The sequence below is a fragment of the Erigeron canadensis genome, chromosome 6 (assembly GCF_010389155.1).
Source record: "Erigeron canadensis isolate Cc75 chromosome 6, C_canadensis_v1, whole genome shotgun sequence".
NCBI lineage: Eukaryota > Viridiplantae > Streptophyta > Magnoliopsida > Asterales > Asteraceae > Erigeron > Erigeron canadensis.
The window spans coordinates 41,093,524-41,109,158 of NC_057766.1; the positions used below are offsets into that span (position 1 = coordinate 41,093,524).

General features: G+C 33.5%; 3 protein-coding genes across 9 annotated transcripts; all 3 read right to left on the minus strand.

Moving 5' to 3' along the window:
* Positions 1–4,454: 4,454 nt before the first annotated feature.
* LOC122602598 (glucan endo-1,3-beta-glucosidase) lies at positions 4,455–5,568 on the minus strand. Its single transcript, XM_043775197.1, has one exon. The coding sequence runs from the start codon at positions 5,566–5,568 to the stop codon at positions 4,465–4,467; it is 1,104 nt and encodes a 367-aa protein (XP_043631132.1). The 3' UTR covers positions 4,455–4,464.
* An 864-nt stretch (positions 5,569–6,432) lies between these two features.
* On the minus strand, positions 6,433–10,544 carry LOC122603965 (F-box protein At5g49610-like). Of its 2 annotated transcripts, none has more exons than XM_043776836.1 (2): positions 10,429–10,544; positions 6,433–7,814 (listed from the first exon to the last, which is right to left on the minus strand). In XM_043776836.1, the coding sequence occupies exon 2, from the start codon at positions 7,806–7,808 to the stop codon at positions 6,672–6,674; it is 1,137 nt and encodes a 378-aa protein (XP_043632771.1). In that variant the 5' UTR covers positions 7,809–7,814; positions 10,429–10,544; the 3' UTR covers positions 6,433–6,671. The 2 variants fall into 2 exon arrangements, with proteins under 2 accessions (XP_043632771.1, XP_043632770.1); XM_043776835.1 differs by lacking the exon at positions 10,429–10,544 and adding an exon at positions 8,572–9,451.
* A 1,473-nt stretch (positions 10,545–12,017) lies between these two features.
* LOC122603400 (uncharacterized protein At2g39920-like) lies at positions 12,018–14,638 on the minus strand. Of its 6 annotated transcripts, none has more exons than XM_043776090.1 (5): positions 14,513–14,638; positions 14,076–14,165; positions 12,955–13,405; positions 12,640–12,840; positions 12,018–12,421 (listed from the first exon to the last, which is right to left on the minus strand). In XM_043776090.1, the coding sequence occupies exons 2-5, from the start codon at positions 14,143–14,145 to the stop codon at positions 12,214–12,216; spliced, it is 930 nt and encodes a 309-aa protein (XP_043632025.1). In that variant the 5' UTR covers positions 14,146–14,165; positions 14,513–14,638; the 3' UTR covers positions 12,018–12,213. The 6 variants fall into 6 exon arrangements, with proteins under 6 accessions (XP_043632025.1, XP_043632022.1, XP_043632023.1 ...); XM_043776087.1 differs by having other exon boundaries at positions 14,076–14,180; positions 14,513–14,637; XM_043776088.1 differs by lacking the exon at positions 14,513–14,638 and adding an exon at positions 14,415–14,459.
* Between the last annotated feature and the right edge of the window lie 997 nt (positions 14,639–15,635).

Genomic DNA, 15,635 nt, shown 5'->3' on the forward strand with positions numbered 1-15,635 from the left:
TATTGATAAATTAGTGGGGTTTTAAGAGTAATGATATTATGCTCAGCACGTCATATTCCTTTTTACAGCCACAAAACTTTGATTTGGTATCCACTTCGCCCATAATATGCAATTTGACTTCACTTCCGTCTTGTTTATACTTAAGGTGTTTGGTATCATGAAATGGAAACGAGAGAAAGGGAATAAGAAAGACTTCTCTTGTTTGTTTGCAACAAAGACAGAGAATGGGAAAAGAGGAAGGAGAAAGGGGAATCAATTCTATTTTCTCCATTCTCTACAAATTGGGTGAGAATGAAAATATTTTTTTTTTAAAGTTGTTATATGTAATAAATGTATTATTATTTAAAATTTTATATTTTTTTATATATAAATTCTCTGTAGGTACTAAACGACAGAATCCATTCTCTTTCCAAATACTAATTCTCTTTTTCACTATTTTCATTCTCTATTACATTTTCATTCTTTATGATTCCATTCTTACCAAACACCCCCTTATACTTTAGTCATCTCCTTTATTAAGTTCCTGCGTTAAGTACAAGCTATTTATGTAGTAAAAAAGTTAATAATTAATAAACCTATCAATTGTATCATGTTTACCATCACCGGGAAATTTTTTTCTACTGTATATTATATAAAAAATAAAGAATCTTTAACTTAAATGTATTTGCTTTAATCAGAGTATTCTTATAATGATTTTCAAACACTTTTCCCTAACTACCCTCGATATATTTACTTAGAGGGATTTATGAGAATATCAGATCGTTGTACCATTTAATTAAACTTGAAAGAATAAACTTAATATTCTGTTGACATTTATCATGATTTTTGAAAGAACTTATAATCATTTATAGAAATTTGTCCAATCCATGCTTTTGAAGACATGGGTTGGATTTATCTGAACTAGCCCTATCCTCGCGATTGTATACCTATGTGGGCATATATGTGGCTATATGTACTTGTTTTCATTTGGTTTGCCAGTTTATTGTTGTATACTCTGCATAAACTCGAATATGAGAAAAAACGTATCAACACGGTAAGATGTCATTGCCCAAACATATTATAACCTATTTAAATTCTTTTCGCGTGAACAGTAAAGCATCCAGGCAAGTAGTTGGCTCAGCAGCCTACCTGCCTGCTTAGTTTTTTTTTCTTTTTTTTTCTCCCCGTTTTTTAGTTAGCGTGCTGTGTAGATTTCAACTTGCTTTTTTGGGTTTTATATTATTATTTTTAGGGTGATAACGTTTTAGTGTCTCACACTTTAACAACTAAATCTTTTGAAACTTTTTATTTTTACCATTAAAGTTTTATGTTTGATAATTCATGGTATTTCGCTTTGGTCTTTTTTGTTTGCACCATGAACGTTTTAAGTTTCTAATTTTGATCTTTCAAGATACTTTATAACTTTTTACGTCGCCATCAAAGTCTTGTATAAGTGTATTTAAAGATTTACGTATTGTTTAAGGATGTGTTTTTTTTATAATGGTGACAGTTGACATGTTAAAATTAATGACCCGCATTTAAGTCTGTATCCAATCGTTGTCCCCGGCCAACAGCCGAGTATAACCCTAGTTATTAATTATATGTAAAAGTTCATAGCATTTAAAATGGTAAATGGTAACGGGAGATAGGAAAGGGGTCAGCCGGTAGTGCTCCTCTCAGTCTCTCACCCCGTCCAGTTTCTCCCTTGTAGGATTAGTCAAAATAGAAACATTTGAACATATTTTACAACTAACAATCAACCCGGGCTTAACACGGGTTCTCATAGATGCATTGTAAATAATCCGAATGATAGACAAGTATCTTTAAAATATGTTGTCATGTATTAAAATGTATAATAAAAACGTTAAATAAGTTAAAAAGTTGTGATAAATTATGATGCGAAAAACGAAACTAAACAAAAATAAAAGTTGTGAGTTGTAGACACACATTAAAAGACATACCGTTGGTAAAAACAAAAAAGTAAAACCATTATCTGAAAAGACACTATAGTTTTCGGCCTATCATAACGAAAATTTAAGGTTATTAAAATTTTACACAATAATGAGAACATTTAATAAAATTCTATATTAATGATATATATTAAAAAAAAGATATTTTGAATTTTAAACTAAAAAAGTATGATGATTTCATAATTAAATTAAAAGGATATGTAGCTATACCACATAATACAATTTTCAAAAAAAATTATGTCATTATAATTGTTTTATATTTATATATACAGCGAATAGATCGGACCTCTTTTAATCACGTAACACATGATGATACAAGTCCTTGATAGATGAAGCTTATCATCACGAAACCTTGTTATATTTGGAGATTGTGATATAAATATACAACATTAAATTATGGTTACAATGTTACAATTCGATTCGTCCCCCTTATCCGCCTCTCGGTATAAAACACATTTTTCATAAGTTGCTAGTGATTACAAGCTAGACTTGTCACAAGTCACAAAAAGTTGTTAATTAGTATGGTTCGCTATCAGCATGTGTCACTTGTAATGTAGACTTGTGTTGGTGATCTCGCTCATATATTGATTTCCTCAGTTGCTGACATCCTTGGCTAGTTTGGGTATGATGACTTATAGATATGGTACACAATTCGTATCTCAATTTCAAGTTAGCTTAAAAATTGATTAATTACTCTCAAATTACAAACAAAAAAGAAACACGATTAATACGACGGCAGATTTGATTGGGTCATGTATATCGACAAAAGGTGGGGGCATATAGATGTATAAAAGTTTAAGATAGAACATGCTTTTCTCTCCAGGGCATGATAATATATATGAGTTCCCCATGTAGATTGATTGCACTTTGCACATTATTGTTCCGTGACAGGTAATATTATTTACTCGTATTAACTTTTCACAAAACAACAAAATAAAAGATATATACTTTTTAGGAAGATTTTTAGAATATATAATTAGGACGATTAATCAATTCTCATACTTTTAGTTAATTATTTGAAATGTGTCCTCTGTAATGTAAAGCCAAAAATATTTATATATGTGGATCAAAATCAGTATTACAATTAGTAAATGATGATTTCTAATAATTACTAGCTAGTTACTAGTACTATATAAACAATTGCAGATTGCCACAAATGATATAATAATTCGTTTACAATATATGTAAGTTTGGAACAATAAATATATGTACTTCACTGATAAAGAAGCCCAAAAATGTGACTAAAGTCTAAAACTAGTATTGGGAACAATCGATGCAAATTATTATATCAACCCATTCTTTTACAATACATGTTATCACGTTTATGACATTGATGTACTTGTACCTTTCATTTTAACGGAAGTTGGTTGCAACTTGCAAGTGTTTTCGAAGTTCTGTTTTCATCAAGCTTCTTATCTTGATTGTTACAAGAAAGGAATCGGACTGGATAATAAGGCTAGCAAGCCGCACAAATAGCATGCCAGATACCTTAAGCCAATGATTGGCCCAAGAACACTCAAGGCCGACTGGGAGTACCAAATTAAAGACACATGTGACATAAAGTCAAACTATTTTTACATATAGTATTTTTTTTTCTTTTTCTAAAAGTAAGGATTTTATTCACACTCACCGTAAAAAAACCGGCGGTATATATGTACAATACAACACATCTTACAATAATTTAAAATTACACCAATCAATCCAAGTTATACTTTTGTGCTTCGATATATTCTTGAACCACAAGTTATTCTTACATATAGTCATAACAAATTTCCGTAACAAATATACATGCTTCATTAGTTCTCATTTTTTTAAACATGTGTCAACAAGTGTAACTCAGATGACAATGGGAGGGGAGGCCGCGATTTTGTGACAACTAACACAAGGATTTGATTTTGATTTCCGGACACTCCTAGCTATATACTCCGTAGTTACAACTATATATTGAGTGAATCGTGTATACCTCACATTGTGGATATGTAGCCGATTATAGGCTGAATTAGGTTGCCGATTATCAACATTTTGCCACAAACATAGTAAAACATGTAAGATCCCGAGCTAAAACTATACATATAAAATGTAAAAGGATTTGTAACTGGACTCAACTCCACATCTATATTACAAGTAGAACAAAAAGTGATACATCTACTTGAAAAACCAATCGAGAGCATGCATTTATTTCTGGTCCATGATGGTAAAAAGAATCATTCTTTGGTCCAAAACCGGACATTTTTCAAATCAACTAGATTGTGATTGAAATTGCCATACAAAGTTGCAACCAAACTGGCACTAAAGTAGCACCAAATCAACACTGAACTAGCCCTACGAAGTTGGGTTTTTAGGTTCCATTCAAACTTTTTGAATCGGTTTAAAGAGACTGATCATATATGCTCAAACATTATTTGATATTTCTACATCAATTCTGCATAGAAGTTAAAAATTCACTATGTATAGTAGTCAACAATATTAACAAAACAGGATCTAACACCAATTCATTCACTTGATCAGATCATCATCATTTATCAAAAAAATCGATCATCAAGAAAGTCAAAATTGAGAAATAGTAAAACCTCATATGACGATCGCCACCATTACTGAAATCAATTCGGAACTTCATGCTCATATTCGGATAACAAAACCCCCAATTCTGCACTATTCCTACTGTATCATTCGTATCGAACGTCTCGTATATGTAAACCTCCTTCAATCCTTCTTTCCATAGCGCCGTTCCGTTACCACACTTTATATGATTCACCAATCCTCTCAAATACATTTCCGCGTAAAATTGACGTCCTTCCACCTCATTCGTCGAATCGTAACTCGGCCATCCTGTTTCCGTTACAATTAACGGAATATTCTCGTGTCCTGCAACTGCCATCGCCGCAATCACCGAATCAACCATTAGATCAAATAAGTTTCTGTATCTAACTCCGGTTACTGCATCATCTCTGAAACTATAACTACTTTCCTGAAACAAAGCGAATCCGAGAGGTATCTCCGGCCGTCGTTTATACATGTTGTACGGATACAAACTCACGAAAAACGACGAATTCGTTTCTTTTAACAGATCGAGCAACGGCTTGATAAGAAATCGGCTCACCGGATCCTGAAACTGCGCCGAGGACGGCGGAAACGACGTCGCCATGATGTTAATGAACGAAAACGTCGTTGAAACAATGATCTGACGGATTCCGATATCGGTGAGAGAGCTCTGTACGTTGCGGATCGCCGGAATCAGTAGATTTGCATACGTAACGTTACCTTGAGATAGGACATGATTTCCGACGGAAATCGCGGTGATGTGTGCGCGAGGATAGTACGGGATGACGTGATTGTAAAGCCACGTGTCGGCAGCGGAGCGGTTGCCGGCGATGGCAGGGATTAAGGAGTTAGGAATGGAGATGAAGAGTGAGATGTTAGTGTAACTGAATGCTCGGATGATGCTAGGGTTTGGTACAGGAAGACGTACGGCGGTTATTTTTAGCGATTGGAAGAGGTTGATGACGTGTTCCGGCGGAGGGAGGTCCGGCGATGAGATGTAGGTGACGCCGATGGTGGTGGCGGTGGTGGTGAGGATGAGAGAAAGGAAGGCGAGGAGAGAAAGAGAGTAGGTGGACATAGTTTGTTACGGTGAGAGTCAAATGCAGGTTTGTTGTGTTGAACGGAATTTGGCGTGTATATTACTAGCAAGTTACTGGTAGTTGGGTTTTGGCGGGAGATTTTATATATGGTGAAATACGACGTTAGATATTTTACGAGTAATTTTTAATCAGATACTGTATTTGTTACTTGTTAGGACTCTCAAATACTTGCCCCATTTAAACCCGGCCAACCCAAAAGGATTTTTATCAACCTAATCGTTCTTGGCTTCTTGCATATTATTGCTGACCATATGAAAGACTCGGAACAATTGCATTTTCTCTAGTAAACCTCTATCGATTTGCTAGGGAGTTAAGGAGCTTAAGAGCCTTAGAATCCGTTGGCTATATCTAACGGCGAGCAAAAACCGAACCACAAATCATGGAAACCGGGTTAAAAACCATTAAAACCGTGTATCCTTGTAGTTAGAAACCTTAACATTAGGCTTTGCTCCAACTTGGATCACGTAAGAAAGCAATCATGTTTGTACTAACTTGCATGTTTTGCTTGTCTAACTACAATGATACAGGGGTTTAGTTTTTCAAAAGTATTCGTCATGGCACACACATTGGTTACTTCACTTCTTTTTTTATTTGAACGGCGGGTGGGAAGGTCGTTCCATCGAGCTGAACAGTGACATCCAAACGGGCAGTAGAGTATTATTTTTCGTATCATAAAAATCTCAAAATAAACAATCATTCCTCTGTCATAAAGCTCAAATGATTCTACAATATAAATAAATCAATACACACAAAAGGAAAGGGAAGTCATAATTCATTAACCAGCTCTACTACTAGTTCAGAGATTCAACTTGAAATTTCAAGAAAACTAAAACCCATCAAGCTGGTTTGCAAATCAAACCCAAACAGCAACCAAATCTGAAAGTGACAAAGGTTTTTGAAATACACAAAAATACAAACAATATTACATGAATGATTGTTCTTCATCCAAGTATATGATAAGTTATTTGTTCACCATCCTATAATCTTTCCCGTTTTTATGCTCTTAAGATATATACCTATATAGGTTTTTGGTACAAGCTGCATGTTTACCTGCCTTATAAATTTTCCTGCTGCCGATTGACTATACAGTGTTCACAAGGTAACTTCCTGCCGTTGATTGAACTACACAACGCTCATAAGGTGCAATGTTGATATTTAGCCTTTTTATGAGTTTATCTTTCAGATCATAACTATACAGACCAGTATAAGATCCTGGTTTCCTAAAAATGATATATCTCTTGCTTTTCACACTAGTGACAGGAAGAAGAGCACTGCCAGGGTAGATACTTGTATAGCTTGAGATACTTATTGACTGCAACTTTTCCCATTTTGTCCTTTGATAATCTTTAAGCATCCATACGTTGATTTTGTCTGAAGAAACTTTATGAAGGAGAGACAGAAAACCACCTATTTCAACCAAAAAATAGCAGTTGTTCATAGGGATACCATCAGATCCAGGTAGGCATGTTTGTCGAAATCTTTCTTTGGCTGTGTCCATAGATATCAAGTACTTGCAACAATGCACATCCCAATGGAAGTACCTGCCTTGAACTGAAATCGGGTCATCCCAATAATACTGCCTATTACCCGTATAAGAAGGACCATTAACCTTTTTCCATTTTATGGAAGCACAAGATATGTTATCACTTTTCAAGATAAGGAGCTCGCATTGGATAGGTGGGCCATTGAAAACATGAACTACTTTATAGACTTCTTTGAAATCGTCATAGGAAAGGCCCACTCCGCATTTGCAACCATAATGTCCTCTGCATGATAATGAACATGGGGGAAGAAATGACCCCTCCTTGGTGATTCGATTAAAAAGAAACAATGATCCATCTCTGTTGAGGTCTGTTATCAGTAAGAACTCGTTACACCAAGACTTTATACGACCATTATATGGTATGTCAAGGCATTGGTCTTTCATTTTTAGCCCATCTTTCTCTTCTCTAATATCCACAAGGCGCACTGTTTGACTTCCAGTTGTATTCTCAAGGATTAAAGAAGCATGGTCCAACAGTATTCTGTTCGTAGTTAAATCGAACCACCGTTTGCAGACATATCTAGTCTTATAGCGAAGTATATCAGTTGGAAGCTTTTCAAGGATGTCTAAAAGGAGGTCATCTGGAAGAAGGGCAGAAAAGTCAACCTTCCTTTTCTTCCTTGACACCTGTTCAGCTTTACAAAGTCTCCTGCAACTATTAGTTGCTGTTGTCATCAAAACCTGCTTTAAAGTAATACATCCCTTTTTCATAAGCAGCAATAATAATAAGATGAAGATAATACAACTTTACAAGTTGGATATACATTGCAGATGAATAATCATAAGACTGAGTGTAACCATGACTTCAACCTAAGCATGACGATTCTTGCAACTAAAAAATCAGTGCTAATGGTTCTAAAATTGAACTTCAACAAAAAAAATTATTATTCTATATGTATGTATATAGCCAAAAAAAAAGTTGTTCTTTTGTATGTATCAAACTTCCAGACCTCGTCTACAATATGACTTGCAGTCTGATGAGGTATGAGGTGGCATAGGTTTTCTCCAATGTGTAATTTCCTTTTTCTTTTATTACTAGCCTTTTTTAACTGTAAGACACTTCTAGGAACACGGAACACCCAAATATGGGAAAGCCAAAAGACGAAAGAAAACCTACATTAAATAGCAGATATCTATTCGAGGAACAATCTTAAAACTTATTATTGAGAAACTTTGAATGAGTGTGCATGTTTGATTTTGGATCATCACAGGTACACAATAGTGTTCGTACATATACTAATATACTCATGCCTGTTCCATTCTAAAAAAACTACAAAAAGTTACTAAATTTCAGTTCTCAAAGTAATAATACAGCGTTCTAGTTACATGTCTACAAGACTACAAATTATGAGTGAGCAATTAAACACAAAGAAACACAATCATTAGGGGTTGCTTTCAGTTTTTGAGTATTGTCAAAAGCTGCTCGATTAACACTTACAATGTTTTGATAACTGTGGATACTGCAGAAAACATTCATACTGATTGTCATGGCCCAATTAGGAATTTACATACGTGCTGGAAAAAGAAAAGGAGGATCCATGTAAAACCAAATTGATCCACGTATATTGAGAAGCTGCGTAAATGGATTTGGTTGTACAATTTTAGTTCATTGTATATCTAATGCAACTCACTTCATCTTTCATGTTGCTCATGCAACTTCTCAATTTTCCACATCATGAACGAGGAACTATACCATCTTGAAAGGTGATGTGTTGATAAATCTGTATCTTTTCTTACTAGAGTACACACCATTCATTAGTCGAATACCAAGCTAGATACGCAAGATCTTTCATTATTACCCTGTCACTAATGTGCAGGTTTCAGAAAGTATAAAGTCGACTTTGGAGTTTAACAGAATGAACACATCAACTGCAGTTGAAGACACTGGTTACTCAAAATCTAACAAAGGTATTTTTGCAGTATCCACACCACCTTTGGTGGGTCACCAGTCCACCGAATTCATGCAAAGCACCTACTAAAAAAAAATGTGAATCTCTTTCTATGAAGGCAGTTGACCGGACATGGCTCCATAGAGCTTTTGGATCCCTATGAGGTTTGAACTTGAGACCACCTTTTGAAGGAACTCAATCCTTCACCAACCGCTTGGCTACCCATAATCTATTAACATATACTGTTTGGGGCTTTGTGGCTGATATGAGCATATATGTGTTGTACAAGGGTAAATGTCAACTTACAAGGATCAATTTGATTCATGTAAAAAAATATTCCAGCCCACGTATCAGCTTGGGTCGACAATAATCTTCATGAATTTTTATGGACATGTCTTCTATTGCACAAGATTTCTAACCAAATTGTTATTTTTATAGGATTTTTTGGAAATTTTCGATAACCAATCATTGATACAACGATTCTTGAAAATTTCTAAAGAAATTACCAAATATATAGTAAATCTATATAACTGAATATCCAAGATTTGAGATTTTAAACGTCAAGGTCTACGACACCTAAAATTATTCAGGTAGATGTAAATACTCTAGTAACTTCAAAATCAAGAAGTTCTCACTAAGCAGATTGGTACAAATGGCAAACATAAAATCTTGGATACTGACAGAAACAAAAAGATCCAAACAACACAAAACAGCTAAGAATTGGTAAGTCTACGAGCAAGTAATCGTAATCTGTGCCATTTATTTTCTATTTCATATACTGGTATAAACTAATAACTTTACAAGATTATCAAGACGGAATCTCATTCCTTTCCTATTTCACAGACTAAATTATTTCACCCCAACTTAATCTTATGACCTTTTGAGAGGAAATAGGGATACAAACATATCAAATTAACAATCTTTACATTAACAGAAGTTAGAGAACTACCTAGTTTACTTAATTATATTCCTTGTTCATCTAGTTATTTAGAATCCTAGACATATTAGGAATTTAGTATTGTCTCCTTATTCAACTATTGTAGCCCTTCATTCTATCAATCAATAATATCATATAACAATTCATATCATAATACTTTATACCCTTTACAAGCTATCTAAACTCAAAATTATAAATCTTGATTGAAAAAAAAAAGATTCTTGAAAATTGGAGACTATTAGTTCTAAGCTTCAAAGAAAAAGATCATATCATATCAGCTCATAAATCTATAAAAACATTAAGATTAATTGTCTAAAAATTAGTTAATTATGCTATTAACAGACGCTAAATTAAAGATTAAAGATTTCATCACCAGTACATAGCTAATAACAATAGTTCATACAAAAAATATAAAGAAAGACAGTAAAGAAGAAAGTGAAGTGCATTAATGGGAATTGATAGATCGAACCTGAGAGATTGATTAATGATATCAAGAAGAAATCGAGGATCATGAAAATAGGGAAAATGAATTGGGGGTTTTTCTAGGGCTCAATTAGAGCAAACGCGGGAGATTCATAGGTATGTTGTGACCGTAGCACTACCTACCACTTTGGGTTTTTGACTTTTTTATATCTACTCGGTATCTTCTTTATGTAAAATGATAATCACACATTAAGAATTATCATTAGTCATTAATAGCTTATTACATATATAAAAAATAGTATTTTATATATCAAAAAATACCTTTAAATATTCGCTTAACAAAGTACAAATTTTAATGCACTAAAATAGTTTATATTGTTTGTTATTGCCAAAACTCTTTTTTATTTATTATGGAAAATGCTATCTTTTATCTATTTTTATTTAAGTTGATCTAAGGTTTATCTTTAATAGAGTATCATTTTTTCTAACAACAGTGGTGATTGGATTTAACGGCATTGCCTCTTCATCGTCCGATAAAGATCGACCACGTCACCAGCACAATCAATCCGAGAGCATGACTAGCGGTGGAAGTTTCACTACCGTTCTGGAGGAAACCAGCTAAATGCTAGAGAAATCCTTATGCCCCACCTCATTAATGTATAATAACTTAACTTTATTAAATAAAATGATTTATGTAAGCCTTCCTTCACTAGCAAAAAAATTGAATAAGATGAAAATATTTTGTTTTTGAATATAGATTATAGAGGTCAAACTTAGCTCGAATGTTAATTATCTGTAAGCCGAAAGTCTTACTTTACATGTTGGTCTTACTTTTGAATTTTAACGGATTGAGTTTTCTTTTTGTTCTGGATATATGGAAATGAAATAATAAAATTTTTTTTTTCCAGGTATATGCTATCTAATCTACATGCATACGGTTTTGAAACTCTTTTCCTATTCTTTAAAGTGTTATATAGATATAGAGATAATTGAATTTAACAAGATTTTTTTTATGAGGTCAAAGGCTTTGAATTCTCCACATGCAAATGTGCTGAAAAGATCTTAGCAACGCTACACCCATCTACTCATGAGAGAGCAAACCTTTTAAAGTGTTACAAGTATTCAAATCAGGCGTGGACGTACCGAATTAGGGGTGTTAGTCATTTATCTGTTCTACCTTTATAAAAAAGTGAGAATGAAAAATAAGAAACTGAGTTGATCAGGATTAGCTTTGAAAGTGGAACTGAAAAAGGCACAGGGATGCAAATTTCTAAATAACATTCTTGTGTGGTCTCCATATGTTGTTACATAAATGAGAAATAATATATAGGGATAAGGACCTGAAAACGTAATGAATTATGTACAAATGTTTATGTTGTGTAATGAACTACTTGGATGTTTATTGTATGTAATGAATTTTCAAATCTAGGTTATTGTACGTATCCGACCAATCAAAAAATTACAAGTGACGGCTTATATGGTTGTCACATATACAAGGGTGCATCCAATAACCAGGATTTAAAAGTAGATTATATACAATAAATATCCAAATAGTTCATTACACATCATAAACATTTGTGCATAGTTCATAACATTCCCAGGTACTTATCCATAATATATACAATGATTAAAAAAAAAAAAAAAAAACAAAGCTTTCCAATTCCCAAACTTGTGCTCCAAAAAATATACTCAAGAAGCTATTTACAATAATACTATAGGAACTTGTAGCACAAATAATCACCAGACATATATCAATCAACTGCAACAAAATTTTCCGCTTCTGGTTTACTCACCTTCCTGTCTCTTTAATGGTACACCAAATATTAAAATGCTAGTTCTGTACATTCGGCATAAATCTCTGAGTATGATCAACAGGAAGGTGGTTTGAAAGCTTGAAGTGTTGTGTTCTGACAGATTCACCTAGCAATGCATCCATGTAGCTGCTAATCACTGCCCTGATGTGGTAACCATCGGATTGAATGCCCTTTATTTGTTTGGAAAAGTAATCACGCGTGTCCATTTTCATCTCTTCGTCTGATCTACACCAAATCAGAGCAGAATCTAAATCACCAAAAATATATTGTAACCCGTCCCACATTCTTAACTGACAAAAGGGAAAAACAGTTTAAGCGTGAGACTTGCAGACCCCGATTGTCTTAAGCTAACTAAAAGGCTATTAATATAGGAGTATGCCAACTTTGGAATGAGGTGTTACATTAACTGACAGTAAAAATTGGGCAGTAGCTACACAACTGACCTTAAGATTAATTTTGACCAACCAGAACATCCGGCTGATGTAAGCCCCTCAACGGTGGTGTCTCGTAGCTTTTCAGGCTTTCTTGATAACAAAATCAATGGCCATCCACCGGATTGAAGTTTTATGTACAACTCAATCAAGACAAAATGTTTCATAAGTCTTGCCTCTCTAACCCAATCATCACAACCATACCGACTGTATCTGTGCCACAAATGTATTTAAATAAAAGGTTATTTCCTTAAGCCATTACAACATTTAATGACTCCCATTTCTTATGCAATGAAGATATATAAACAGATGTGGTGAGTAGATTACCTGTATGCCAATGGGTTAGCACACAAAGCGTCGGTAGATAAGATATCATCAATGTCAAATAGTACTACATCATGACCACCATTATCTAGTGTAACCCCGTTGAAGTAATCTGCCACTAAGGACACCGAATTGTTCAACTCTCTCATGTAATGACCTTCTTTGATATACTTAACGGCAACATCCTTACATACTTGAGGCAAAGAATAATATCTGAAGCCATTAATCTCGGCATTTAAAGCAGCCATTTTGCAATACTCATAAAGATGATGATCAGATTGAAAGGATTCAACTACTCCAGCTTCTCTACTTTGACATGATTGTAACATTACAGTCAATGCAGTTAGCAGAGTCATTAACAAAATCCCAACCATCACGAGTGAGCTAATAAATATAGTCGCAGCACACGACGACATATAGATCACGGATTCCATTCTGAATTGGCTTCCCATTTCTATACCAACAACAATATCCAAATCATTCAGTTGATCCTCTTTAACGTGGTCAGTGACAATTACGGGTATGATTAAAATACCGGCAAGGCCGGGTATCAGGAGGCTTATGGGGTGCAAATAGGCTAGGCCCACTACCATTTAAGGGCCCATAATTTTCTTTATATACTCGTATATATACATGGTATGTGGCTTTTTCAAGATCTAGTAATGAAATAAAACTATGTATTTGCTCTGTTATTTACTACCTGACAAAATAGTGTGTAAATTTTTCGTTTTTATCCAGCAATAGATCATAAATTTGTTTAATTGGTTTTAGCGTTAACATAGAAAGATGATTCCCTTTGTTTGAATACACACATTCGCTTCTAACTTTCCATTCTTTGAATATTGATATACTTATATTTTATTAATTCATTTAATTATGTTTTGCTTAAATATACACGCGTTAAAAGTTTGTCAAACTTACTTTTTTATTGTTGAAAACATTTATCATTGTAATATTATGCTATTAATTTGCTATTTTAGAGGTCCGCTTTTTATTCTCGAGTCAGGCCCCAAACTCTTTTTATATTTTCAAAGACGACACTGAATACCGGTATTTAAAACATTGGTGGTCACTACAGATAACTTCAAAAATATTCATACAAAAAAATATATAAAAAATAATACCAGATCCTTCAGGACTCGAGAGACTATGAGCTGAATACTCGCGTTCTATTTGATGGCCATATGCTGACATGATCTCGAGACTCTAAAAACCTATAGATTTATAAACTAATCTTGTATAGAAACATAAGCCAATTAACAAGCAACTTTAAAACAGACAGAGATTCATAAAATATGAGCAGAAAAATATAGATCAAGAGTTGAATCTAGTTATACAAGATTATTATAAGTTAACCTACATATGGTCAAATACAGATAGAAATAGAGTTACTTTAAAAATAGCTGAATTGTGATGGAAAAACAGAATAGTTGAAGAAAGAAAAGAGAGAGTTGAAGAAATACCGAATGAAAGAAAAGCAAGCAACTTCCAAAAACATATGAATATGACAATAATAATGAAACTTAATATGACACAATGAGTAAAAAAGATTGACAGGCACCTGATATGTTTGACACCTAAAAGAAACAAGTATCTCGATGTTGGATATAGATTCCATATTCATGCGTATTATTTTGGATTGGATATCATCATAAATTCATAATACGAGTAATATATTAATACTGTATTATTTTGGGTCGACTGAGTCATAGATTGGAACGTGTTTATGGAGTTTTCTGCCACTAGCCAACATCCCATTGGCCTACTCTCTTATTATTATACGGAATATATCCAGTTTGCTTTTGCTGTTTATATATTTTGTTTTACTTTTATTAAACTTAATTTAGTATAACTAGCATGGTATCCGTGCGATGTGGCGGTGGTCGTCACGGTGATGGGGACGATTGGTGGTGTCTGATGCGATGTCTGTATAAATTATTGAGGTAAAGTGTTAATGAAGATCTTTTGAAAAATAAAGGATTAATAGTGTAATTTAATTAAGTGTTGTAAATAAAAATATTCCATAAGTTTTAACAATTCTAAAAATAAAGATTTATTCTTTTTATAACTAGTCATATGTCTACGCGATACGGCGGTGCGGTGGTGGCAGCGGCGATGGGTGGTGGCGGCGGCGACGACGGGGTGACGGCGACGATGGTGGCGTCGTTATTAATATAAAAGTAATTTATATAAATGAATGTATTGTAGTTATTCTAAGGGTCGAGATTTTAAGATCGAGATGTATGTTGTAAATGATTATATTAAGGGTATTATAAATATATTAGGTAATTTTTTTAAAACGGTATAATAGGTAAAAATATTTAAATTAATTAACAAATAAAATGAGCAGTTTTGGCTGATCATTTTTTTTTTTTTTTTGAAAAAGTACATATTATTTTTCAAACTTATAATATTTTCAAAGTACATATTATTTTTCAAACAAATGTAAAGACAAACATATATTTATATTATAGTCATTTGAAGTTTATTTGTATACTTTTTTTTTTTTGGTAAATTTTTATTTGTATAAGTTAAGTTATTTTTAGATATTTAGATAACTTGAGTTTAAACATATAAATTATCTTGACTTTTAATCTATACTATATTATAAAGCAGATTCCTTCCAGATTTTCAACAATGAGTTGAAATTTTCAATATTGATTTTAAGTACATCCCTAAAATAC